This window comes from Pseudophryne corroboree, chromosome 8, assembly GCF_028390025.1.
Source record: "Pseudophryne corroboree isolate aPseCor3 chromosome 8, aPseCor3.hap2, whole genome shotgun sequence".
In the NCBI taxonomy this organism is placed as follows: domain Eukaryota; kingdom Metazoa; phylum Chordata; class Amphibia; order Anura; family Myobatrachidae; genus Pseudophryne; species Pseudophryne corroboree.
The window spans coordinates 450,740,595-450,763,959 of record NC_086451.1 but is presented as its reverse complement, the minus strand read 5'-3'; the positions used below and the strand labels follow the sequence as shown (position 1 = coordinate 450,763,959).

The following is a 23,365-nucleotide window of genomic DNA, read 5'->3' as shown; positions in this document are numbered from 1 at the left end:
AGTTCTTTTTGGAAGAATATTGACAGGGCCGAAATTTGAACCTTAATGGACCCTAATTTTAGGCCCATAGACAGTCCTGTTTGCAGGAAATGCAGGAAACGACCCAGTTGAAATTCCTCTGTAGGGGCCTTCCCAGCCTCGCACCACGCAACATATTTACGCCAAATACGGTGATAATGCTGTATGGTTACATCCTTCCTGGCTTTGATCAGGGTAGGGATGACTTCATCCGGAATGCCTTTTTCCTTCAGGATCCGGCGTTCAACCGCCATGCCGTCAAACGCAGCCGCGGTAAGTCTTGGAACAGACATGGTCCCTGCTGGAGCAGGTCCTTTCTTAGAGGTAGAGGCCACGGGTCTTCCGTGAGCATCTCTTGAATTTCCGGGTACCAAGTCCTTCTTGGCCAATCCGGAGCCACGAGTATAGTCTTTACTCCTCTCCTTCTTATGATTCTCAGTACTTTTGGTATGAGAGGAAGAGGAGGGAACACATACACTGACTGGTACACCCACGGTGTTACCAGAGCGTCCACAGCTATTGCCTGAGGGTCCCTTGACCTAGCGCAATATCTGTCCAGTTTTTTGTTGAGGCGGGACGCCATCATGTCCACCTTTGGTTTTTCCCAACGGTTCACAATTATGTGGAAGACTTCTGGGTGAAGTCCCCACTCCCCCGGGTGAAGATCGTGTCTGCTGAGGAAGTCTGCTTCCCAGTTGTCCACTCCCGGAATGAACACTGCTGACAGTGCTATCACATGATTCTCCGCCCAGCGAAGAATCCTTGCCACTTCCATCATTGCCCTCCTGCTTCTTGTGCCGCCCTGTGTTTACGTGGGCGACTGCTGTGATGTTGTCCGACTGGATCAACACCGGCTGACCCTGAAGCAGAGGTCTTGCCTGACTTAAGCATTGTAAATGGCCCTTAGTTCCAGGATATTTATGTGAAGTGACGTTTCCATGCTTGACCACAAGCCCTGGAAATTTCTTCCCTGTGTGACTGCTCCCCAGCCTCTCAGGCTGGCATCCGTGGTCACCAGGACCCAATCCTGAATGCCGAATCTGCGGCCCTCTAGGAGATGAGCACTCTGTAACCACCACAGGAGAGACACCCTTGTTCTTGGAGACAGGGTTATCCGCTGATGCATTTGAAGATGCGATCCGGACCATTTGTCCAGCAGATCCCACTGAAAAGCTCTTGCGTGGAATCTGCCGAATGGAATCGCTTCGTAAGAAGCCACCATCTTTCCCAGGACCCTTGTGCATTGATGGACTGACACTTGGCCTGGTCTTAGGAGGTTCCTGACTAGGTCGGATAACTCCTTGGCTTTCTCCTCCGGGAGAAACACCTTTTTCTGTACTGTGTCCAGAATCATCCCTAGGAACAGCAGACGTGTCGTCGGAATCAGCTGCGATTTTGGAATATTTAGAATCCATCCGTGCTGTCGTAGTACTACTTGAGATAGTGCTACTCCGACCTCTAACTGTTCTCTGGACCTTGCCCTTATCAGGAGATCGTCCAAGTAAGGGATAATTAAGACGCCTTTTCTTCGAAGAAGAATCATCATTTCGGCCATTACCTTGGTAAAGACCCGGGGTGCCGTGGACAATCCAAACGGCAGCGTCTGAAACTGATAGTGACAGTTCTGTACCACAAACCTGAGGTACCCTTGGTGAGAAGGGCAAATTGGGACATGGAGGTAAGCATCCTTGATGTCCAGAGACACCATATAGTCCCCTTCTTCCAGGTTCGCTATCACTGCTCTGAGTGATTCCATCTTGAACTTGAACCTTTTTATGTAAGTGTTCAAGGATTTCAGATTTAAAATGGGTCTCACCGAGCCGTCCGGCTTCGGTACCACAAACAGCGTGGAATAATACCCCTTTCCCTGTTGTAGGAGGGGTACCTTGATTATCACCTGCTGGGAATACAGCTTGTGAATGGCTTCCAATACCGCCTCCCTGTCGGGGGGAGACGTTGGTAAAGCAGACTTCAGGAACCGGCGAGGGGGAGACGTCTCGAATTCCAATTTGTACCCCTGAGATACTACCTGCAGGATCCAGGGGTCCACTTGCGAGTGAGCCCACTGCGCGCTGAAATTCTTGAGACGGGCCCCCACCGTGCCTGAGTCCGCTTGTAAGGCCCCAGCGTCATGCTGAGGACTTGGCAGAAGCGGGGGAAGACTTCTGTTCGTGGGAAGAGGCTGTTTGCTGCAGTCTTTTTCCCCTTCCTCTGCTCCGGGGCAGATATGAGTGGCCTTTTGCCCGCTTGCCCTTATGGGGACGAAAGGACTGAGCCTGAAAAGACGGTATCTTTTTCTGCTGCGAGGTGACTTGGGGTAAAAAGGTGGATTTCCCAGCCGTTGCCGTGGCCACCAGGTCCGATAGACCGACCCCAAATAACTCCTCCCCTTTATACGGCAATACTTCCATATGCCGTTTGGAATCCGCATCCCTGACCACTGTCGCGTCCATAATCCTCTTCTGGCAGAAATGGACATCGCACTTACTCTTGATGCCAGAGTGCAAATATCCCTCTGTGCATCTCGCATATATAGAAATGCATCCTTTAAATGCTCTATAGTCAATAATATATTGTCCCTGTCCAGGGTATCAATATTTTCAGTCAGGGAATCCGACCAAGCCACCCCAGCACTGCACATCCAGGCTGAGGCGATTGCTGGTCGCAGTATAATACCAGTATGTGTGTATATACTTTTAAGGATATTTTCCAGCTTCCTATCAGCTGGTTCCTTGAGGGCGGCCGTATCAGGAGACAATAACGCCACTTGTTTTGATAAGCGTGTGAGCGCCTTATCTACGCTAGGGGGTGTTTCCCAACGCGCCCTAACCTCTGGCGAGAAAGGGTATAATGCCAATAATTTTTTAGAAATTAGCAGTTTTTTTATCGGGGGAAACCCACGCTTCATCACACACCTCATTTAATTCATCTGATTCAGGAAAAACTACGGGTAGTTTTTTCACACCCCACATAATACCCTTTTTTGTGGTACTTGTAGTATCAGAAATGTTCAAAACCTCCTTCATTGCCGTGATCATGTAACGTGTGGCCCTACTGGAAAATACGTTTGTTTCCTCACCGTCGACACTGGAGTCAGTGTCCGTGTCAGTGTCTGTATCGACCTGAGGTAACGGGCGTTTTATAGCCCCTGACGGTGTTTGAGACGCCTGTACAGGTATTAACTGATTTGCCGGCTGTCTCATGTCGTCAACAGTCTTTTGTAAAGTGCCGACACTATCACGTAATTCTTTCCATAAGACCATCCAGTCAGGTGTCGACTCCCTAGGGGGTGACATCACTAACACAGGCAATTGCTCCGCCTCCACACCATTTTCCTCCTCATACATGTCGACACAGCGTACCGACACACAGTACACACACAGGGAATGCTCTGATAGAGGACAGGACCCCACAAGCCCTTTGGGGAGACAGAGGGAGAGTTTGCCAGCACACACCAGAGCGCGCGCGCGCGCTATATATATATATATATATATATATACACACATACATATATATACACACACATACACACATACATACATACATGGATAACTTTATATAAGTGTTTTTCCCTAATATAGCTGCTGTATATATTAATATGCCAATTTAGTGCCCCCCCCTCTCTTGTTTTACCCTGTTTCTGTAGTGCAGGACTGCAGGGGAGAGTCAGGGAGCCTTCCTCCAACGGAGCTGTGAGGAAAAAATGGCGCCAGTGTGCGGAGGAGATAGGTTCCGCCCCTTTTTCGGCGGCCTTTCTCCCGCTTTTTTGTGGAAAACTGGCAGGGGTTAAATACATCCATATAGCCCAGGAGCTATATGTGATGTATTTTTAGCCATTTAAGGTATTTTCATTGCGTCCCAAGGCGCCCCCCCCCAGCGCCCTGCACCCTCAGTGACCGGAGTGTGAAGTGTGCTGAGAGCAATGGCGCACAGCTGCGGTGCTGTGCGCTACCTTATTGAAGACAGGACGTCTTCTGCCGCCGATTTTCCGGACCTCTTCACTCTTCTGGCTCTGTAAGGGGGCCGGCGGCGCGGCTCCGGGACCCATCCATGGCTGGGCCTGTGATCGTCCCTCTGGAGCTAATGTCCAGTAGCCTAAGAAGCCCAATCCACTCTGCACGCAGGTGAGTTCGCTTCTTCTCCCCTTAGTCCCTCGATGCAGTGAGCCTGTTGCCAGCAGGTCTCACTGAAAATAAAAAAACCTATTTAAACTTTTACTCTAAGCAGCTCAGGAGAGCCACCTAGATTGCACCCTTCACGTTCGGGCACAAAATCTTAACTGAGGCTTGGAGGAGGGTCATAGGGGGAGGAGCCAGTGCACACCAGCTAGTCCTAAAGCTTTTACTTTGTGCCCAGTCTCCTGCGGAGCCGCTATTCCCCATGGTCCTTTCGGAGTCCCCAGCATCCACTAGGACGTTCGAGAAACTATTGGTAGTTTTTTCTCCCCAAACATAATAACCTTTTTAGAGGTACCTGGGTTTATATCAGAAAGGTGTAATACCTCTTTCATTGCCTCAATCATGCCACAAATGGCCCTAGTGGACATTAAATTTGACTCATTGTCGTCGACACTTGCATCAGTATCCGTGTCGACATCTGTGTCTGCCATCTGAGGTAGTGGTCGTTTCAGGGCCCCTGACTGCATTTGAATCGTCTGGGCAGGCACGAGCTGATAAGCCGGCTGTCCCGCATTTGGCATGTCGTCAAATTTTTTATGTAAGGAGTCGACACTTGCACGTAATTCCTTCCATAAGTCCATCCACTCAGGTGTCTGCCCGCAGGGGGTGACAACACATTTATAGGCATCTGCTCCGCCTCCACATAAGTCTCCTCATCAAACATGTCGACACAGCCGTACAGACACACCGCACACACACGGAATGCTCTTAAAGGAGACAGGACCCCACAAAAGCCCTTTGGGGAGACAGAGAGAGAGTATGCCAGCACAAACCAGAGCTATAATAATACAGGGACTAACTGAATTATGACCCTTTATAGCTGCTTATTGTATTAAACTGCGCCCAAATTTAGTGCCCCCCTCTCTTTTTTACCCTTTCTGTAGTGTAGACTGCAGGGGAGAGTCAGGGAGCTTCCTTCCAGCGGAACTGTGAGGGAATAATGGCGCCAGTGTGCTGAGGGAGATGGCTCCGCCCCTTTTTCGGCTGAGTTTTCTCCCGCTTTTTTCTGTATTCTGGCAGGGGTAATTACCACATATATAGCCTCTGGGGCTATATATTGTGGTTATTTTGCCAGCCAAGGTGATATTATTGCTGCTCAGGGCGCCCCCCCCCAGCGCCCTGCACCCTCAGTGACCGGAGTGTGAAGTGTGTATGAGGAGCAATGGCGCACAGCTGCAGTGCTGTGCGCTACCTTGGTGAAGACTGAAGTCTTCTGCCGCCGATTTTCCGGACCATCTTCATGCTTCTGGCTCTGTAAGGGGGACGGCGGCGCGGCTCCGGGAACGAACACCAAGGACGGGTCCTGCGGTCGATCCCTCTGGAGCTAATGGTGTCCAGTAGCCTAAGAAGCCCAAGCTAGCTGCAAGCAGGTAGGTTCGCTTCTTCTCCCCTTAGTCCCTCGATGCAGTGAGCCTGTTGCCAGCAGGTCTCACTGTAAAATAAAAAACCTAATTTAAACTTTCTTTCTAGAAGCTCAGGAGAGCCCCTAGTGTGCAACCAGCTCGGGCCGGGCACAGAAATCTAACTGAGGTCTGGAGGAGGGGCATAGAGGGAGGAGCCAGTGCACACCAGATAGTACCAAATCTTTCTTATAGAGTGGCCAGTCTCCTGCGGAGCCCGTCTATTCCCCATGGTCCTTACGGAGGACCACTAGGACGTCAGAGAAAAGAAAAAAAAAAGAACAAAAACAGATATGTCACTGCAAGTATACCATACCATAGTAATGTAAAAATCCCTTAGTTGGTGGGCAAGGAAGGGAGCATTTTGGAAATATCACAGGCCTTGATAAACTACATTGATAAGAACAGCTTTCTCCAACCACCATGACTGAAGAGGGACAGCAAGTAAACACACAGAAATAAATGGGGGGGGGGGGGGGGGTTTATCAAAGCTAAGCAAGAGAAAATAAGAATTTACTTACCGATAATTCTATTTCTCGTAGTCCGTAGTGGATGCTGGGAACTCCGTAAGGACCATGGGGAATAGCGGCTCCGCAGGAGACAGGGCACATCTAAAGAAAGCTTTAGGATCACCTGGTGTGCACTGGCTCCTCCCCCTATGACCCTCCTCCAAGCCTCAGTTAGGATACTGTGCCCGGACGAGCGTACACAATAAGGAAGGATTTTGAATCCCGGGTAAGACTCATACCAGCCACACCAATCACACTGTACAACTTGTGATCTGAACCCAGTTAACAGCATGATAATAGAGAAGCCTCTCGAAAAAATGGCTCACTACAACAATAACCCGAATTTTTTGGTAACAATAATTATGTACCAGTATTGCAGACAATCCGCACTTGGGATGGGCGCCCAGCATCCACTACGGACTACGAGAAATAGAATTATCGGTAAGTAAATTCTTATTTTCTCTGACGTCCTAGTGGATGCTGGGAACTCCGTAAGGACCATGGGGATTATACCAAAGCTCCCAAACGGGCGGGAGAGTGCGGATGACTCTGCAGCCCCCAATGAGAGAACTCCCGGTCCTCCTCAGCCAGGGTATCAAATTTGTAGAATTTTACAAACGTATTTGCTCCTGACCAAGTAACTGCTCGGCAAAGTTGTAAAGCCGAGACCCCTCGGGCAGCTGCCCAAGATGAGCCCACCTTCCTTGTGGAGTGGGCATTTACAGATTTTTGGCTGTGGCAGGCCTGCCACAGAATGTGCAAGCTGAATTGTACTACAAATCCAACGAGCAATAGTCTGCTTAGAAGCAGGAGCACCCAGCTAGTTGGGTGCATAGAGGATAAACAGCGAGTCAGATTTCCTGACTCCAGCCGTCCTGGAAACATATATTTTCCGGGTCCTGACAACGTCTAGCAACTTTGAGTCCTCCAAGTCCCTAGTAGCCGCAGGCACCACAATAGGTTTGGTTCAGGTGAGACGCTGAAACCACCTTAGGGAGAAACTGAGGACGAGTCCTCAATTCCGCCCTGTCCGAATGGAAAATCAGATAAGGGCTTTTACAGGATAAAGCCACCAATTCTGACACGCGCCTGGCCCAGGCCAGAGCCAACAGCATGACCACTTTTTCTGTGAGATATTTTAACTCCACAGATTTAAGTGTGTCAAACCAATGTGACTTTTGGAACCCAAAAACCACCTGGAGATCCCAAAAGTGCCACTAAAGGCACAAAAGGAGGCTGTATATGCAGTACCCCTTTAACAAATGTCTGAACTTCAGGGACTGAAGCTAGTTCTTTTTTGGAAGAAAATTGACAGAGCCGAAATTTGAACCTTAATGGACCCCAATTTCAGGCCCATAGATACTCCTGTTTGCAGGAAATGTAGGAATCGACCCAGTTGAATTTCCTCCGTCGAGCCTTACTGGCCTCGCACCACGCAACATATTTTCGCCAAATGCGGTGATAATGTTTTGCGGTTACATCCTTCCTGGCTTTGATCAGGATAGGGATGACTTCATCCGGAATGCCTTTTTCCTTCAGGATCCGGCGTTCAACCGCCATGCCGTCAACGCAGCCGCGGTAAGTCTTGGAACAGACAAGGTCCTTGCTGGAGCAGGTCCCTTCTTAGAGGTAGAGGCTACGGATCCTCCGTGAGCCTCTCTTGAAGTTCCGGTTACCAATTCCTTCTTGGCCAATCCGGAGCCACTAATATAGTGCTTACTCCTCTCCATCTTATCAATCTCAGTACCTTGGGTATGAGAGGCAGAGGAGGGAACCCATACACTGATTGGTACACCCACGGTGTTACCAGAGCATCTACAGCTATTGCCTGAGGGTCCCTTGACGTGGCGCAATACCTGTCGAGTTTTTCCCAACGGTTTATAATCATGTGGAAGACTTCTGGGTGAAGTCCTTACTCTCCCGGGTGGAGGTCGTGCTGAGGTAAACTGCTTCCCAGTTGTCCACTCCCGGAATGAAAACTGCTGACAGTGCTATCACATGGTTTTTCGCCCCGCGAAGAATCCTTGCAGCTTCTGCCATTGCCCTCCTGCTTCTTGTGGCACCCTGTCTGTTTACGTGGGTGACTGCCGTAATGTTGTCCGACTGGATCAACACCGGCTGACCTTGAAGCAGAGGTCTTGCTAAGCTTAGAGCATTGTAAATGGCCCTTAGCTTCAGGACATTTATGTGAAGTGATGTCTCCAGGCTTGACCATAAGCCCTGGATATTCCTTCCCTGTGTGACTGCTCCCCAGCCTCGCAGGCTGGCATCCGTGGCCACCAGGACCCAGTCCCGCATGCCGAATCTGCGGCCCTCTAGAAGATGAGCACTCTGCAACCACCACAGGAGGGATACCCTTGTCCCTGGTGACAGGGTTATCCGCTGAAGCATCTGAAGATGCGACCCGGACCATTTGTCCAGTAGGTTCCACTGGAAAGTCTTGCGTGGAATCTGCCGAATGGGATTGCTTCGTAGGAAGCCACCATTTTTACCCAGAACCCTTGTGCATTGATGCACTGAGACTTGGTTCGGTTTTAGGAGGTTCCTGACTAGCTCGGATAACTCCCTGGCTTTCTCCTCCGGGAGAAATACCTTCTTTCTGGACTGTGTCCAGGATCATCCCTAGGAACAGAAGACAAGTCGTCGGAACCAGCTGCGATTTTGGAATATTGAGAATCCAATCGTGCTGCCGCAACACTACCTGAGGTAGTGCTACACCGATCTCCAACTGTTCCCTGGATCTCACCCTTATCAGGGAATCGTCCAAGTAAAGGATAACTAAAATTCCCTTCCTTCGAAGGAATATCATCATTACGGTCATTACTTCAGTAAAGACCCGGGGTGCCGTGGACCATCCCTACGGCAGCGTCTGAACTGATAGTGACAGTTCTGTACCATAACCTGAGATACCCTTGGTGAGAAGGGTAAATTTTGACATGAAGGTAAGCATCCTTGATGTCCCGAGACATCATGTAGTCCCCTTCTTCCAGGTTTGCAATCACTGCTCTGAGTGACTCAATTTTGAATTTGAACCTCTGTATGTAAGTGTTCAAAGATTTTAGATTTTAGATTTTAAAATCGGTCTCACCGAGCCGTCTGGCTTCGGTACCACAATAGTGTGGAATAATACCCCGTTCCCTGTTGCAGGAGGGGTACCTTAATTATCACCTGCTGGGAATACAGCTTGTGAATGGCTTCCAAAACTGCCTCCCTGTCAGCGGGAGACGTCGGTAAAACAGACTTTTGGAAACGGCGAGGGGAATACGTCTCGAATTCCAATTTGTACCCCTGAAATATTACCTGAAGGATCCAGGGGTCTACTTGCGAGTGAGCCCACTGCGCACTGAAATTCATTGAGAACGGGCCTTCTGGCTCTGTAAGGGGGCCGGCGGCGCGGCTCCGGTGACCCATCCAGGCTGAACCTGTGATCGTCCCTCTGGAGCTAATGTCCAGTAGCCTAAGAAGCCCAATCCACTCTGCACGCAGGTGAGTTCGCTTCTTCTCCCCTTAGTCCCTCGATGCAGTGAGCCTGTTGCCAGCAGGTCTCACTGAAAATAATAAACCTAAACTAAAACTTTCACAAAGAGCTCAGGAGAGCCCCTAGTGTGCACCCTTCTCGTCGGGCACAGAAAATCTAACTGAGGCTTGGAGGAGGGTCATAGGGGGAGGAGCCAGTGCACACCAGGTGATCCTAAAGCTTTCTTTAGATGTGCCCTGTCTCCTGCGGAGCCGCTATTCCCCATGGTCCTTACGGAGTTCCCAGCATCCACTAGGACGTCAGAGAAATTGTGAGTAAAAAGTACCAACCAATCAGCAACTGCCATTTTTCAAACATAGCCTTTAAAATGTACGCTAGAAGCCGATTGGTTGATACTTTACCTCTCACAATTTTATCTAAGCTTTGATATATACCCCCTTAAATGCAAAGGGAAATTTCCAATTTTAAACTGTAAATGGTGCTACGCAGAGGCACCATCCATCCAGCTAGGGGGCTTATCACACCATGCCCCAGTACTACTTCACAGTCAAGTTTTCAGTGTATTGTTTGCGATTGGATAGTCGCCACCCAGAGAGTGAAAAAATGCCCCGTGCAAGTCTGCATACGCCGTGCAAAAAGCTTTGCAAACGCCGGTCAGCTGTGAGTCCGTTCACAACTCACTCACCATCCAGCAATTTTTCCAGTCTGTGTGTAGCCCAGCACCTATTCCTACAGTGCGATACAAACAGGCTGAGCGGAGCCGGAGCAGACATCACACACCCTCCCTGAAAACGTTTGGGAACGCCTGCGTTTTTCCTGACACTCCCAAAAAACGAAGCAGGATTTTTTTTGCAGTTTGGCCTCGTGCCTGCGCATTACGATCCGTATGCATGCATAGCCGTTAGATAATTCGCTGCCTTGCGATTTCACACAACAGAGATCAGGTCTGAATTAGGCCCATTATACAGTAGTTTTGTAGTCGGCAGACTCATTGTACAGACAAAACAGTCCATCCACAGCACTCTTCTGGCAAAAGCAGAGAGGACAGGACCTGCTGGAACAGGCTGATCACCAAATTCGTAACATTCTAGATTAGTTTGTAAAATGTACAGAGCCCAAACCACAGCTAAACTTACAATTGGAGTTATTGAAAGAAATAGGAAGCAGAGTATAAAGAAAAGGAAACTACAGAATTAAAACAAGGATTTCAATCTCGTTTGTGTGGGGAGACCATATTGCCAAACCACACAAGCAACAAATATTCAGAAGATTAAAATTGTGGCTCAGATATATAGATCTATATATAGATTACTGGAGGCCGACCAAGTGCAAAGGACACAAATGAGGTCACACAATGTACAGTAGGAGTACGGATCCACGGGTCAAGATGGCTTCTTCTACACCATCGACGGGAGGGAGGAATTGGGCGGACCAGGGAAACCCACCTACTTTTGCATCCATAAACATTTAATTTCACAGGATGCGATCTGAAAACAAAGGGATGTAGGTTGCTCATTTCCAAGGTGTTCACCTGCTTTACAGGAGATCTTCATTCCCCAACTACCTCTGTGGTGCCAGAGATAGGGACTCATCCTAGAATATTAATGGGAAGCTTATTCACCATCTACCAATGGAACACAGACGTGTAAACCCCACTACCGTGACACGTCAGTACGGTCCGATTCATAAGCAGCCTTAAACACTTCCCATTGACCGGCTGCCAGGAACAATTACAGACTCTAATAAGTATGGAAACGAAATATCAATTTGTACCATGCCACATTCTCACCTTGCTGGCAAACCGGAGGGAGTTGAGAGACTCTGCAAAGTTTTCATCCAAAGGAGATATGTTTGCAAACATCAACCTAGAATGAAGGGAGAGAATATGAGGGCGCAGCAGTCATGGTGCAAGAAGAAGTTATCACAGCAGTGACTGCACAGGAGGGGTTCCGTCTATAGACACAGGTGATGAGACACGCAAGACAGAAGCCTCAGAGGGGGATGTCGACAGTACATGTGTGTGTAATTCAAGGTTAGGCTAAAATATGCAAAAATAAGATTTTAAACCAACCGGTAAATCTTTTTCTCCTAGTCCGTAGAGGATGCTGGGGACTCCGTAAGGACCATGGGGTATAGACGGGCTCCGCAGGAGACATGGGCACTATAAAGAACTTTAGAATGGGTGTGCACTGGCTCCTCCCTCTATGCCCCTCCTCCAGACCTCAGTTAGAGAAACTGTGCCCAGAGGAGACTGACAGTACGAGGAAAGGATTTTGACAATCCAAGCGCAAGATTCATACCAGCCCACACCATCCACACCGTAAAACCTGGAATATACGAACCAGTCAATAGTATGAAACAAACAGCATCAGTCAGAGACTGATCAAAATCGTAACATAACCCTTATGTAAGCAATAACTATATATACACACACAAGTCTTGCAGAATTTAGTCCGCACTGGGACGGGCGCCCAGCATCCTCTACGGACTAGGAGAAAAAGATTTACCGGTAGGTTTAAAATCTTATTTTCTCTTATGTCCTAGAGGATGCTGGGGACTCTGTAAAGACCATGGGGATTATACCAAAGCTCCAGACCGGGCGGGAGAGTGTGGATGACTCTGCAGCACCGAGTGAGCAAACAGTAGGTCCTCATCAGCCAGGGTATCAAACTTGTAGAATTTTGCAAAAGTGTTTGAACCCGACCAAGTCGCCGCTCGGCAAAGCTGTAATGCCGAGACGCCTCGGGCAGCCGCCCAAGAAGAGCCCACCTTCCTAGTGGAATGGGCCTTTACTGAATTTGGTAACGGCAATCCAGCCGTAGAATGAGCCTGCTGAATCGTGTTACAGAGCCAGCGAGCAATAGTCTGCTTAGAAGCAGGAGCGCCAACCTTGTTGGCTGCATACAGGACAAACAGAGCCTCTGTTTTCCTAACCCGAGCTGTCCTGGCTACATCAATTTTCAAGGCCCTGACTACATCAAGGGTCTTGGTATCCTCCAAGTCCCCCGTAGCCCCAGGCACCACAATAGGTTGGTTCATATGAAACCACCTTAGGCAAAAATTGAGGACGAGTCCGCAATTCTGCTCTATCCACATGAAAAATCAGATTGGGGCTTTTGTGAGACAAAGCCGCCAACTCAGACACCCGCCTTGCAGATGCCAAGGCCAACAACATGACCACCTTCCAAGTGAGAAATTTTAATTCCACCGTTTGAAGAGGTTCATACCAGTGAGATTTCAGGAACCGTAACACCACGTTAAGGTCCCATGGTGCCACTGGAGGCACAAAAGGAGGCTGTATGTGCAGCACTCCCTTTACAAAAGTCTGGACTTCTGGGAGAGAAGCCAATTCCTTCTGAAAGAAAAATGAATAGGGCCGAAATCTGTACCTTAATGGAGCCTAATTTTAGGCCCATATCCACTCCTGTCTGCAGAAAGTGGAGAAAAAGGCCCAGATGGAAAACTTCCGCAGGAGCATTCTTGGTTTCATACCAAGATACGTACTTCCTCCAGATACGGTGATAATGCTTCGCCGTCACATCCTTCCTAGCCCTTATCAGAGTAGGGATGACTTCTTCCGGAATGCCCTTCCCAGCTAGGATTCGGCGTTCAACCGCCATGCTGTCAAACGCAGCCGCAGTAAGTCTTGGAATAGACAGGGCCCCTGTTGCAACAGGTCCTCTCTGAGAGGAAGAGGCCACGGATCTTCTGTGAGCATTACCTGAAGATCCGAATACCAGGCCCTTCGAGGCCAATCTGGAACAATGAGTATTGTCTGCACTCTTTCTTCTTATGATTCTCAATATCTTTGAGATGAGTGGAAGAGGAGGGAACACATAGACAGACTGAAACACCCACGGTGTCACCAGGGCGTCCACTGCTACTGCCCGAGGGTCCCTTGACCTGGCACAATACCTCCGCAGCTTCTTGTTGAGACGTGATACCATCATGTCTATTTGAGGAAGTCCCCAATGACTTGTCATTTCTGCAAAAACTTCTTGATGAAGTCCCCACTCTCCTGGATGGAGATAGTGTCTGCTGAGGAAGTCTGCTTCCCAGTTGTCCACTCCCGGAATGAAGACTGCTGTCAAAGTGCTTACATGATTTTCCGCCCAGCGAAGAATCCTGGTGGCTTCCGCCATCGCCACTCTGAAGAAGATTCTCCGCCTGACGCAGGCCGTTGTATATGGCCCTCAATTCCAGTACGTTGATGTGTAGACAAGCCTCCTGGCTTAACAATAGTCCATGGAAGTTTCTTCCTTGTGTGACTGCTCCCCATCCTCGGAGGCTCGCGTCCGTGGTCACCAGAACCCAGTCCTGAATGCCGAACCTGCGACCCTCTAAAAGGTGAGCACTCTGCAGCCACCACAGGAGAGACACCCTGGCCCTGGGGGACAGGCTGATCTTTTGATGAATGTGTAGATGGGACCCGGACCACTTGTCCAGAAGGTCCCACTGAAAAGCCCTCGCATGGAACCTGCCGAAGGGAATGGCCTCGTAAGACGCCACCATTTTCCCCAGAACTCGCGTGCAGAGATAGACCGACACACCTTTTGGTTTCAACAGGTCCCTGACCAAGTTCTGGAGTTCCTGGGCTTTTTCCTCCAGGAGAAAAACCCTCTTTTGTTCTGTGTCTAGAATCATGCCCAAGAAAGTCAACCGGGTTGTTGGGACCAACTGTGACTTCGGTAGATTGAGAATCCAGCAGTGTTGCTGCAGCACGCTTAGGGAGAGCGACACGCTTTTCAGCAATTGTTCTCTCGATCTCGCTTTTATCAGGAGATCGTCCAAGTACGGGATAATTGTGACTCCCTACTTGCGCAGGAGCACCATCATTTCCGCCATTACCTTGGTGAAAATCCTCGGGCCGTGGAAAGCCCAAACGGCAACGTCTGAAACTGGTAATGACAGTCCTGTACAGCGAATCTCAGGTACGCCTGATGAGGCGGTTATATGGGGACATGAAGGTATGCATCCTTTATGTCTAGTGATACCATAAAATCCCCCCCTTGCAGGCTGGCGATAACCGCCCTGAGCGATTCCATCTTGAATTTGAACCTTTTCAAGTACAGGTTTAGGGATTTTAAAATTCAGAATGGGTTGAATAGTACCCCTTCCCCTGTTGAAGTAGGGGAACCTTGACAACCACTTGTTGATGACAGTTTTTGAATTGCAGCTAAAACTACCTCCCTTTCTGGGGGAAGAAGCTGGTTAGGCAGATTTGAAAAACCGGCGAGGAGGCACGTCTTCGAATTCCAGTTTGTAACCCTGGGATACAATTTGCATTGCCCAGGGATCCACCTCTGATTGAACCCAGACGTGGCTGACGAGTCGAAGACGTGCCCCCACCGGGGCGGACTCCCTCAGTGGAGCCCCAGCGTCATGCGGTGGATTTAGTAGAAGCCGGGGAGGACTTCTGCTCCTGGGAACTAGCCGTAGCCGCCAGTTTTTTCCCTCTACCTTTACCTCTGGCGAGAAAGGAATATCCCCGACCTCTTCTGGACTTATGCGACCGAAAGGACTGCATCTGATATTGTGGCGTTTTCTTTTGCTGTGAGGAAACATAAGGTAAAAAAGTAGATTTACCTGCAGTAGCCGTGGAAACCAGGTCCGTGAGACCTTCCCCAAATAAGTCCTCACCCTTGTAAGGCAAAACCTCCATATGCCTCTTTGAGTCGGCATCACCCGTCCATTGGAGGGTCCACAGGGCTCGCCTGGCAGAAATCGCCATGGCGTTGGCTCTCGAACCCAGCAGGCCAACGTCTCTCTGAGCATCTCTCATATATAGGACTGCTTCTTTAATGTGACCCAAGGTCAATAATAAGAATTTACTCACCGGTAATTCTATTTCTCGTAGTCCGTAGTGGATGCTGGGACTCCGTAAGGACCATGGGGAATAGCGGCTCCGCAGGAGACTGGGCACAACTATAAAGAAAGCTTTAGACTACTGGTGTGCACTGGCTCCTCCCACTATGACCCTCCTCCAGACCCCAGTTAGGATACTGTGCCCGGAAGAGCTGACACAATAAGGAAGGATTTTGAATCCCGGGTAAGACTCATACCAGCCACACCAATCACACTGTATAACTCTTGATACAATACCCAGTTAACAGTATGATAACAACTGAGCCTCTCAACAGATGGCTCAACAATAACCCTTTAGTTAAGCAATAACTATATACAAGTATTGCAGACAATCCGCACTTGGGATGGGCGCCCAGCATCCACTACGGACTACGAGAAATAGAATTACCGGTGAGTAAATTCTTATTTTCTCTGACGTCCTAAGTGGATGCTGGGACTCTAAGGACCATGGGGATTATACCAAAGCTCCCAAACGGGCAGGAGAGTGCGGATGACTCTGCAGCACCGAATGGGCAAACTCTAGGTCCTCCTCAGCCAGGGTGTCAAACTTGTAAAATTTAGCAAACGTGTTTGACCCCGACCAAGTAGCTGCTCGGCAAAGTTGAAGAGCCGAGACCCCTCGGGCAGCCGCCCAAGAAGAGCCCACCTTCCTCGTGGAATGGGCTTTCACCGATTTAGGATGCGGCAGTCCAGCCGCAGAATGTGCAAGCTGAATCGTACTACAGATCCAGCGAGCAATAGTCTGCTTTGAAGCAGGTGCACCCAACTTGTTGGGCGCATACAGGATAAAGAGCGAGTCAGTCTTTCTGACTCCAGCTGTCCTGGAAACAAAAATTTTCAGGGCCCTGACTACGTCCAACAACTTGGAAGCCTCCAAGTTTTTTGTAGCCGCAGGCACCACGATAGGTTGGTTCAGATGAAAAGCTGATACCACTTTAGGGAGAAACTGGGGACGAGTCCTCAATTCTGCCCTATCCATATGGAAAATCAGATAAGGGCTTTTACATGACAAAGCCGCCAATTCTGATACACGCCTGGCCGAAGCCAAGGCCAACAACATGACCACTTTCCACGTGAGATATTTCAAATCCACGGTGTTCAGTGGCTCAAACCAATGTGACTTTAGGAAATCCAACACCACGTTGAGATCCCAAGGTGCCACTGGAGGCACAAAAGGGGGCTGAATATGCAGCACTCCCTTAACAAAAGTCTGAACTTCAGGTAGTGAAGCCAGTTCTCTCTGGAAGAAAATCGACAGAGCCAAAATCTGGACCTTAATGGAACCCAATTTAAGGCCCATGACTGTAGGAAGTGCCGGAAACGGCCCAGCTGAAATTCCTCCGTTGGGGCCTTCCTGGCCTCACACCACGCAACATATTTTCGCCATATGCGGTGATAATGGTTTGCGGTTACTTCTTTCCTAGCTTTAATCAGCGTAGGAATGACTTCCTCCGGAATGCCCTTCTCCCTCAGGATCCGGTGTTCAACCGCCATGCCGTCAAACGCAGCCGCGGTAAGTCTTGGAACAGACAGGGCCCCTGCTGCAGCAGGTCTTGTCTGAGCGGTAGAGGCCATGGGTCCTCTGAGATCATTTCTTGAAGTTCCGGGTACCAAGCTCTTCTTGGCCAATCCGGAACAATGAGTATAGTTCTTACTCCTCTTCTCCTTATTATCCTCAGTACCTTTGGTATGAGAGGAAGAGGAGGGAACACATAAACCGACCGGTAGACCCACGGTGTCACTAGAGCGTCCACAGCTATCGCCTGCGGGTCTCTTGACCTGGCGCAATACTTTTCTAGCTTTTTGTTTAGGCGAGACGCCATCATGTCCACCTGTGGCCTTTCCCAACGGTTTACAATCATTTGAAAGACTTCTGGATGAAGTCCCCACTCTCCCGGGTGGAGGTCGTGCCTGCTGAGGAAGTCCGCTTCCCAGTTGTCCACTCCCGGAATGAACACTGCTGACAGTGCTAACACGTGATTTTCCGCCCATCGGAGAATCCTTGTGGCTTCTGCCATTGCCGTCCTGCTTCTCGTGCCGCCCTGTCGGTTTACATGGGCGACCGCCGTGATGTTGTCTGACTGGATCAGTACCGGTTGGTTTTGAAGCAGGGGTTTTGCCTGACTTAGGGCATTGTAAATGGCCCTTAGTTCCAGAATATTTATGTGCAGGGAAGTCTCCTTACTTGACCATAGTCCTTGGAAGTTTCTTCCCTGTGTGACTGCCCCCCAGCCTCGAAGGCTGGCATCCGTGGTCACCAGGACCCAGTCCTGTATGCCGAATCTGCGGCCCTCTTGAAGATGAGCACTCTGCAGCCACCACAGCAGAGACACCCTTGTCCTTGGAGACAGGGTTATCAGCCGATGCATCTGAAGATGCGATCCGAACCACTTGTCCAACAGGTCCCACTGAAAGGTTCTTGCATGAAACCTGCCGAATGGAATCGCTTCGTAGGAAGCTACCGTCTTTCCCAGGATCCGCGTGCAGTGATGCACCGACACCTGTTTTGGTTTTAGGAGGCCTCTGACTAGAGATGACAGCTCCTTGGCCTTCTCCTCCGGGAGAAACACTTTTTTCTGTTCTGTGTCCAGAACCATCCCCAGGAACAGTAGACGTGTCGTAGGGACCAGCTGTGACTTTGGAATGTTTAGAATCCAGCCGTGCTGTTGTAGCACCTCCCGCGATAGTGCTACCCCGACCAACAACTGCTCCCTGGACCTCGCCTTTATCAGGAGATCGTCCAAGTACGGGATAATTAAAACTCCCTTCCTTCGAAGGAGTGTCCTCATTTCGGCCATTACCTTGGTAAAGACCCTCGGAGCCGTGGAAAGACCGAACGGCAACGTCTGGAATTGGTAATGACAATCCTGTACCACAAATCTGAGGTACTCCTGGTGAGGATGGTAAATGGGGACATGCAGGTAAGCATCCTTGATGTCCAGTGATACCATGTAATCCCCCTCGTCCAGGCTTGCAATAACCGCCCTGAGCGATTCCATCTTGAACTTGAATTTTGTTATGTATGTGTTCAAGGATTTCAAATTTAAAATGGGTCTCACCGAACCGTCCGGTTTCGGTACCACAAACATTGTGGAATAGTAACCCCGTCCTTGTTGAAGTAGGGGTACCTTTACTATCACCTGTTGTGAATACAGCTTGTGAATTGCCTGTAACACTGCCTCCCTGCCTGAGGGAGTGGTTGGTAAGGCAGATTTGAGGAAACGGCGGGGGGGGGGGGGGGGAGGGGGGAGAGACGTCTCGAATTCCAGCTTGTACCCCTGAGATACTATCTGAAAGATCCAGGGATCCACCCGTGAGCGAGCCCACTGATTGCTGAAATATTTGAGACGGGCCCTCACCGTACCTGGTTCCGCCTGTGGAGCCCCAGCGTCATGCTGTGGACTTAGAGGAAGCGGGGGAGGACTTTTGCTCCAGGGAACTGGCTGTATGCTGCAGCTTTTTCCCCCTACCTCTGCCTCTGGGCAGAAAGGACGTGCCCTTAACCCACTTGCCCCTATTGGGGCGAAAGGACTGTACCTGATAATACGGTGCTTTCTTTTGCTGTGAGGGAACATGGGGTAAAAATGTAGACTTCCCAGCTGTTGCTGTGGAAACGAGGTCCGAGAGACCATCCCCGAACTCCTCCTCACCCTTATAAGGCAGAACTTCCATGTGCCTTTTGGAATCTGCATCTCCTGTCCACTGCCGAGTCCATAACCCTCTCCTGGCAGAAATGGACATTGCACTAATTTTGGATGCCAGCCGGCAAATATCCCTCTGTGCATCCCTCATGTATAAAAGTGCGTCTTTAATATGCTCTACGGTTAGCAATATAGTGTCCCTGTCTAGGGTATCAATATTTTCTGACAGGGAATCTGACCACGCAGCTACAGCACTGCACATCCATGCTGAAGCAATAGCTGGTCTCAGTATAACACCTGTGTGTGTATATAGACTTCAGGATAGCCTCCTGCTTTCTATCAGCAGATTCCTTCAGGGCGGCCGTATCCGGAGACGGTAGTGCCACGTTCTTTGACAAGCGTGTGAGCGCTTTATCCACTCTAGGGGATGTTTCCCAACGTGCCCTATCCTCTGGCGGGAAAGGGTACGCCATTAATAACCTCTTAGAAATTACCAGTTTCTTATCAGGGGAAGCCCACGCTTCTTCACACACTTCATTTAACTCCTCAGATGGAGGAAAAGCTACTGGTAGTTTTTTCTCTCCAAACATAATACCCTTTTTTGTGGTACCCGGGGTAACATCAGAAATGTGCAATACATTTTTCATTGCCTCAATCATGTAACGTGTGGCCCTACTGGAAGTTACATTAGTCTCATCGTCATCGACACTGGAGTCAGTATCCGTGTCGACATCCGTGTCTGCCATCTGAGGTAGCGGGCGTTTTAAAGGCCCTGATGGCTTTTGAGACGCCTGGGCAGGCACAGGCTGAGAAGCCGGCTGTCCCACATTTGGTATGTCGTCAAACCTTTTATGCAAGGAGTCGACACTGTCGCGTAATTCCTTCCACAGCACCATCCACTCAGGTGTCGACCCCGCAGGGGGTGACATCACACTTACAGGCATCTGCTCCACCTCCACATAAGCCTCCTCATCAAACATGTCGACACAGCCGTACCGACACACCGCATACACACAGGGAATGCTCTGACAGAGGACAGGACCCCACAAAGCCCTTTGGGGAGACAGAGGGAGAGTTTGCCAGCACACACCAGAGCGCTATATATATGCAGGGATAACCTTATATAAGTGTTTCTCCCTTTTATAGCTGCTGTATATGTATTTTCTGCCAATTAGTGCCCCCCCTCTCTTGTTTTACCCTGATTCTGTAGCAGGACTGCAGGGGAGAGTCAAGGAGCCTTCCTTCCAGCGGAACTGTGAGGGAAAATGGCGCTTGTGTGCTGAGGAGATAGGCTCCGCCCCCTTCACGGCAGCCTTTTCTCCCGCTTTTTTTAGGAAAACTGGCAGGGGTGAAATGCATCCATATAGCCCAGGAGCTATATGTGATGTATTTCTTTAGCCATATAAGGTTTAAACATGTTTTATTGCGTCTCAGGGCGCTCCCCCCCAGCGCCCTGCACCCTCAGTGACCGGAGTGTGAAGTGTGCTGAGAGCAATGGCGCACAGCTGCAGTGCTGTGCGCTACCTTATTGAAGACAGGAACGTCTTCTGCCGCCGATTTTTCCGGACCTCTTCTGGCTCTGTAAGGGGGCCGGCGGCGCGGCTCCGGGACCCATCCAGGCTGAACCTGTGATCGTCCCTCTGGAGCTAATGTCCAGTAGCCAAGAAGCCCAATCCACTCTGCATTCAGGTGAGTTCGCTTCTTCTCCCCTTAGTCCCACGATGCAGTGAGCCTGTTGCCAGCAGGTCTCACTGAAAATAAAAAAACCTATTTAAAACTTTTACTCTAAGCAGCTCTGGAGAGCTACCTAGCATGCACCCTACTCGGCCGGGCACAAAAATCTAACTGAGGCTTGGAGGAGGGTCATAGGGGGAGGAGCCAGTGCACACCAGCTAGTCCTAAAGCTTTTACTTTGTGCCCAGTCTCCTGCGGAGCCGCTATTCCCCATGGTCCTTACGGAGTACCCAGCATCCACTAGGACGTCAGAGAAATTATATATATATATATATATATATATATATATATATATATATATATATATATATATATATATATATATATATATATATATACACACACATATTAGATAGATATATATATATACACACATACACACACACACACACATATATATAACAATAGACACGCACTGCGCCAATTACAAGTGGCCCCCCCTCTTTTTGCCCTCTGTCACTGTGGTCAGCAGGGGAGAGTCCGGGGAGCCAGCGTCTCTGCAGTGTACTGTGGAGAAAATGGCGCTGGTTACTGCTGTGGTACCAAGCTCCACCCCCTCAGCGGCGGGCTTCGGTCCCACTCAAATTTAGAAACACTGGCGGGGTATTGTATATCTACTGCCTCCGCAGCCTATATAATATATTAGCCAGTCCTAGAGGTTTATTATTGCTGCCCAGGGTGCCCCACCCTGCACGTATCCGTGCCTGCAGTGTGTGTTGTGTGTGGGAGCAATGGCGCGCAGCGGTTACCTCAGAGAAGAACTGAAGTCTTCTGCCGCCTTTGAAGTCTTCTTTCTTCTAATACTCACCCGGCTTCTATCTTCCGGCTCTGCGAGGAGGACGGCGGCGCGGCTCCGGGACGAACGGCTAGGGTGAGACCTGCGTTACGACCCTCTGGAGCTAATGGTGTCCAGTAGCCTAAGAAGCAGAGCCTATCATTTAAGTAGGTCTGCTCCTCTCTCCTCAGTCCCACGATGCAGGGAGCCTGTTGCCAGCAGTGCTCCCTGAAAATAATAAGCATAACAAAAGTCTTTTTTCAGAGAAACTCAGGAGAGCTCCCCTGTAATGCACCCAGTCTCCTCTGGGCACAGGATCTAATTGAGGTCTGTAGGAGGGGCATAGAGTGAAGAGCCAGTGCACACCCATTCTAATGTTCTTTATAGTGCCCATGTCTCCTGCGGAGCCCGTCTATACCCCATGGTCCTTACGGAGTCCCAAGCATCCTCTAGGACGCAAGAGAAACACCATTTATGTCAACAGTGTCGACATGTTCATAGTGCCGCCGCGTTGACATTCAGAACGTGTCAACTTTTCATACCACACCTGCCCCAGAAAGGTGGTGGAGGGTTTACACTGATCGGACATCAGGAACACACAACTTACACTTTAGAGTTGCCTCCCAAGCTGTTCTGCAGGAGATAGGTCAGCTTGCTATTCCTGTACGGGATGTGTGCATCCTATAGGAAGGGAAAAGGAACAAGTCACACAGACATCCTGATACCAGACAGAGGAGTTTTATGCCCCATTGGCCGAGGTGAGGTACCCCCTCCCCCTCCCTCCCATGATAAACAAAGGTCTTTCTCCTACCGGCGGATCAGAAGTGATCCCTCCTAGCCCTCCATGGGATTACCTTGTTGCACAGTGAGGTGATCACCATCCCTAGTGTGGACAGGGAGGTGTTTATACTCTGGGTTTCCTTTAGCCGTTCTCCTGTAGACAGTGACCGATCTAGCCGCTCGCTCCCTGCGAGGTCTATCAGGCTAAGGACAGCTGGTAGGAAAGAGTAAACTTCTCAGATATTAAAGGCACACACACATAGTTCTATAAACAGAAACAGCTTACAGGCATAATAGACAGTGGAATATGCAGCTTGCATTGTCCTCACGTTATGTATTTAGAATGTCGACACGAGTTATGTCAGTTAACATATCAACATTTACATTGCTGACAGCACATGTTCGCATTAGGACTTAAACGGCACAAAAAATGCGATGTCAATATGCCAACATTATGTCAATGTCCACTTTCTATACCACATCCTGACCTCACTACAACTGCCCCCCCTAAAGTATCAGTCAGCTCCTGTCACTTTTCAAACACAGCCTGTAAAATGGCAGTTAGGAGCCGATTGGTTGGTACTTTCTCTCTCTCTCAAAGTTTTGGTATATCACTTCCAAAGTCTTTATAAAAAGAACACCCATTGGCTACACACAGTGCATGTAACAATTCTGCTTTCCTTTACGCAAAACAAAGTGTCCTTTAAAGTGACTGGAAGCCAAACGCATGGCACATCATGAGTAACGGAGATAGTTCCGGTGACTGGACAGACGGCAGATTCAGCTGCTGGGTGTTTTTTTTCTATATTGTTGCTTTTGTAGCCAGGGGGGCGGCGCAAGTTGTAGGAAGTGACTACATAGCTCAGATTAAAAGGACATTTTATACATGTTTATGGTGCGATGTCACGCTATACTTCTTTACAGACCGCATTTATTCCACAGTCACATAACTAAGGCCAATCGGTTTAAAAGCAAAGTTCGCTTAAC

At 49.4% G+C, this 23,365-nt stretch overlaps 1 protein-coding gene across 2 annotated transcripts in view; it reads right to left on the bottom strand.

The window, feature by feature from the left end:
• Nucleotides 1-23,365, bottom strand: part of KIFC1 (kinesin family member C1) — a 61,372-nt gene that overhangs the window by 5,841 nt on the left and 32,166 nt on the right. For both annotated transcript variants that reach the window (XM_063938241.1, XM_063938242.1), the window contains exons 14-16: nucleotides 22,453-22,592; nucleotides 22,206-22,279; nucleotides 11,373-11,448 (exon numbers count right to left, since the gene is read on the bottom strand). In XM_063938241.1, coding sequence (XP_063794311.1) covers nucleotides 11,373-11,448; nucleotides 22,206-22,279; nucleotides 22,453-22,592 — 290 coding nt within the window. The remainder of the gene's footprint in view (nucleotides 1-11,372; nucleotides 11,449-22,205; nucleotides 22,280-22,452; nucleotides 22,593-23,365) is intronic.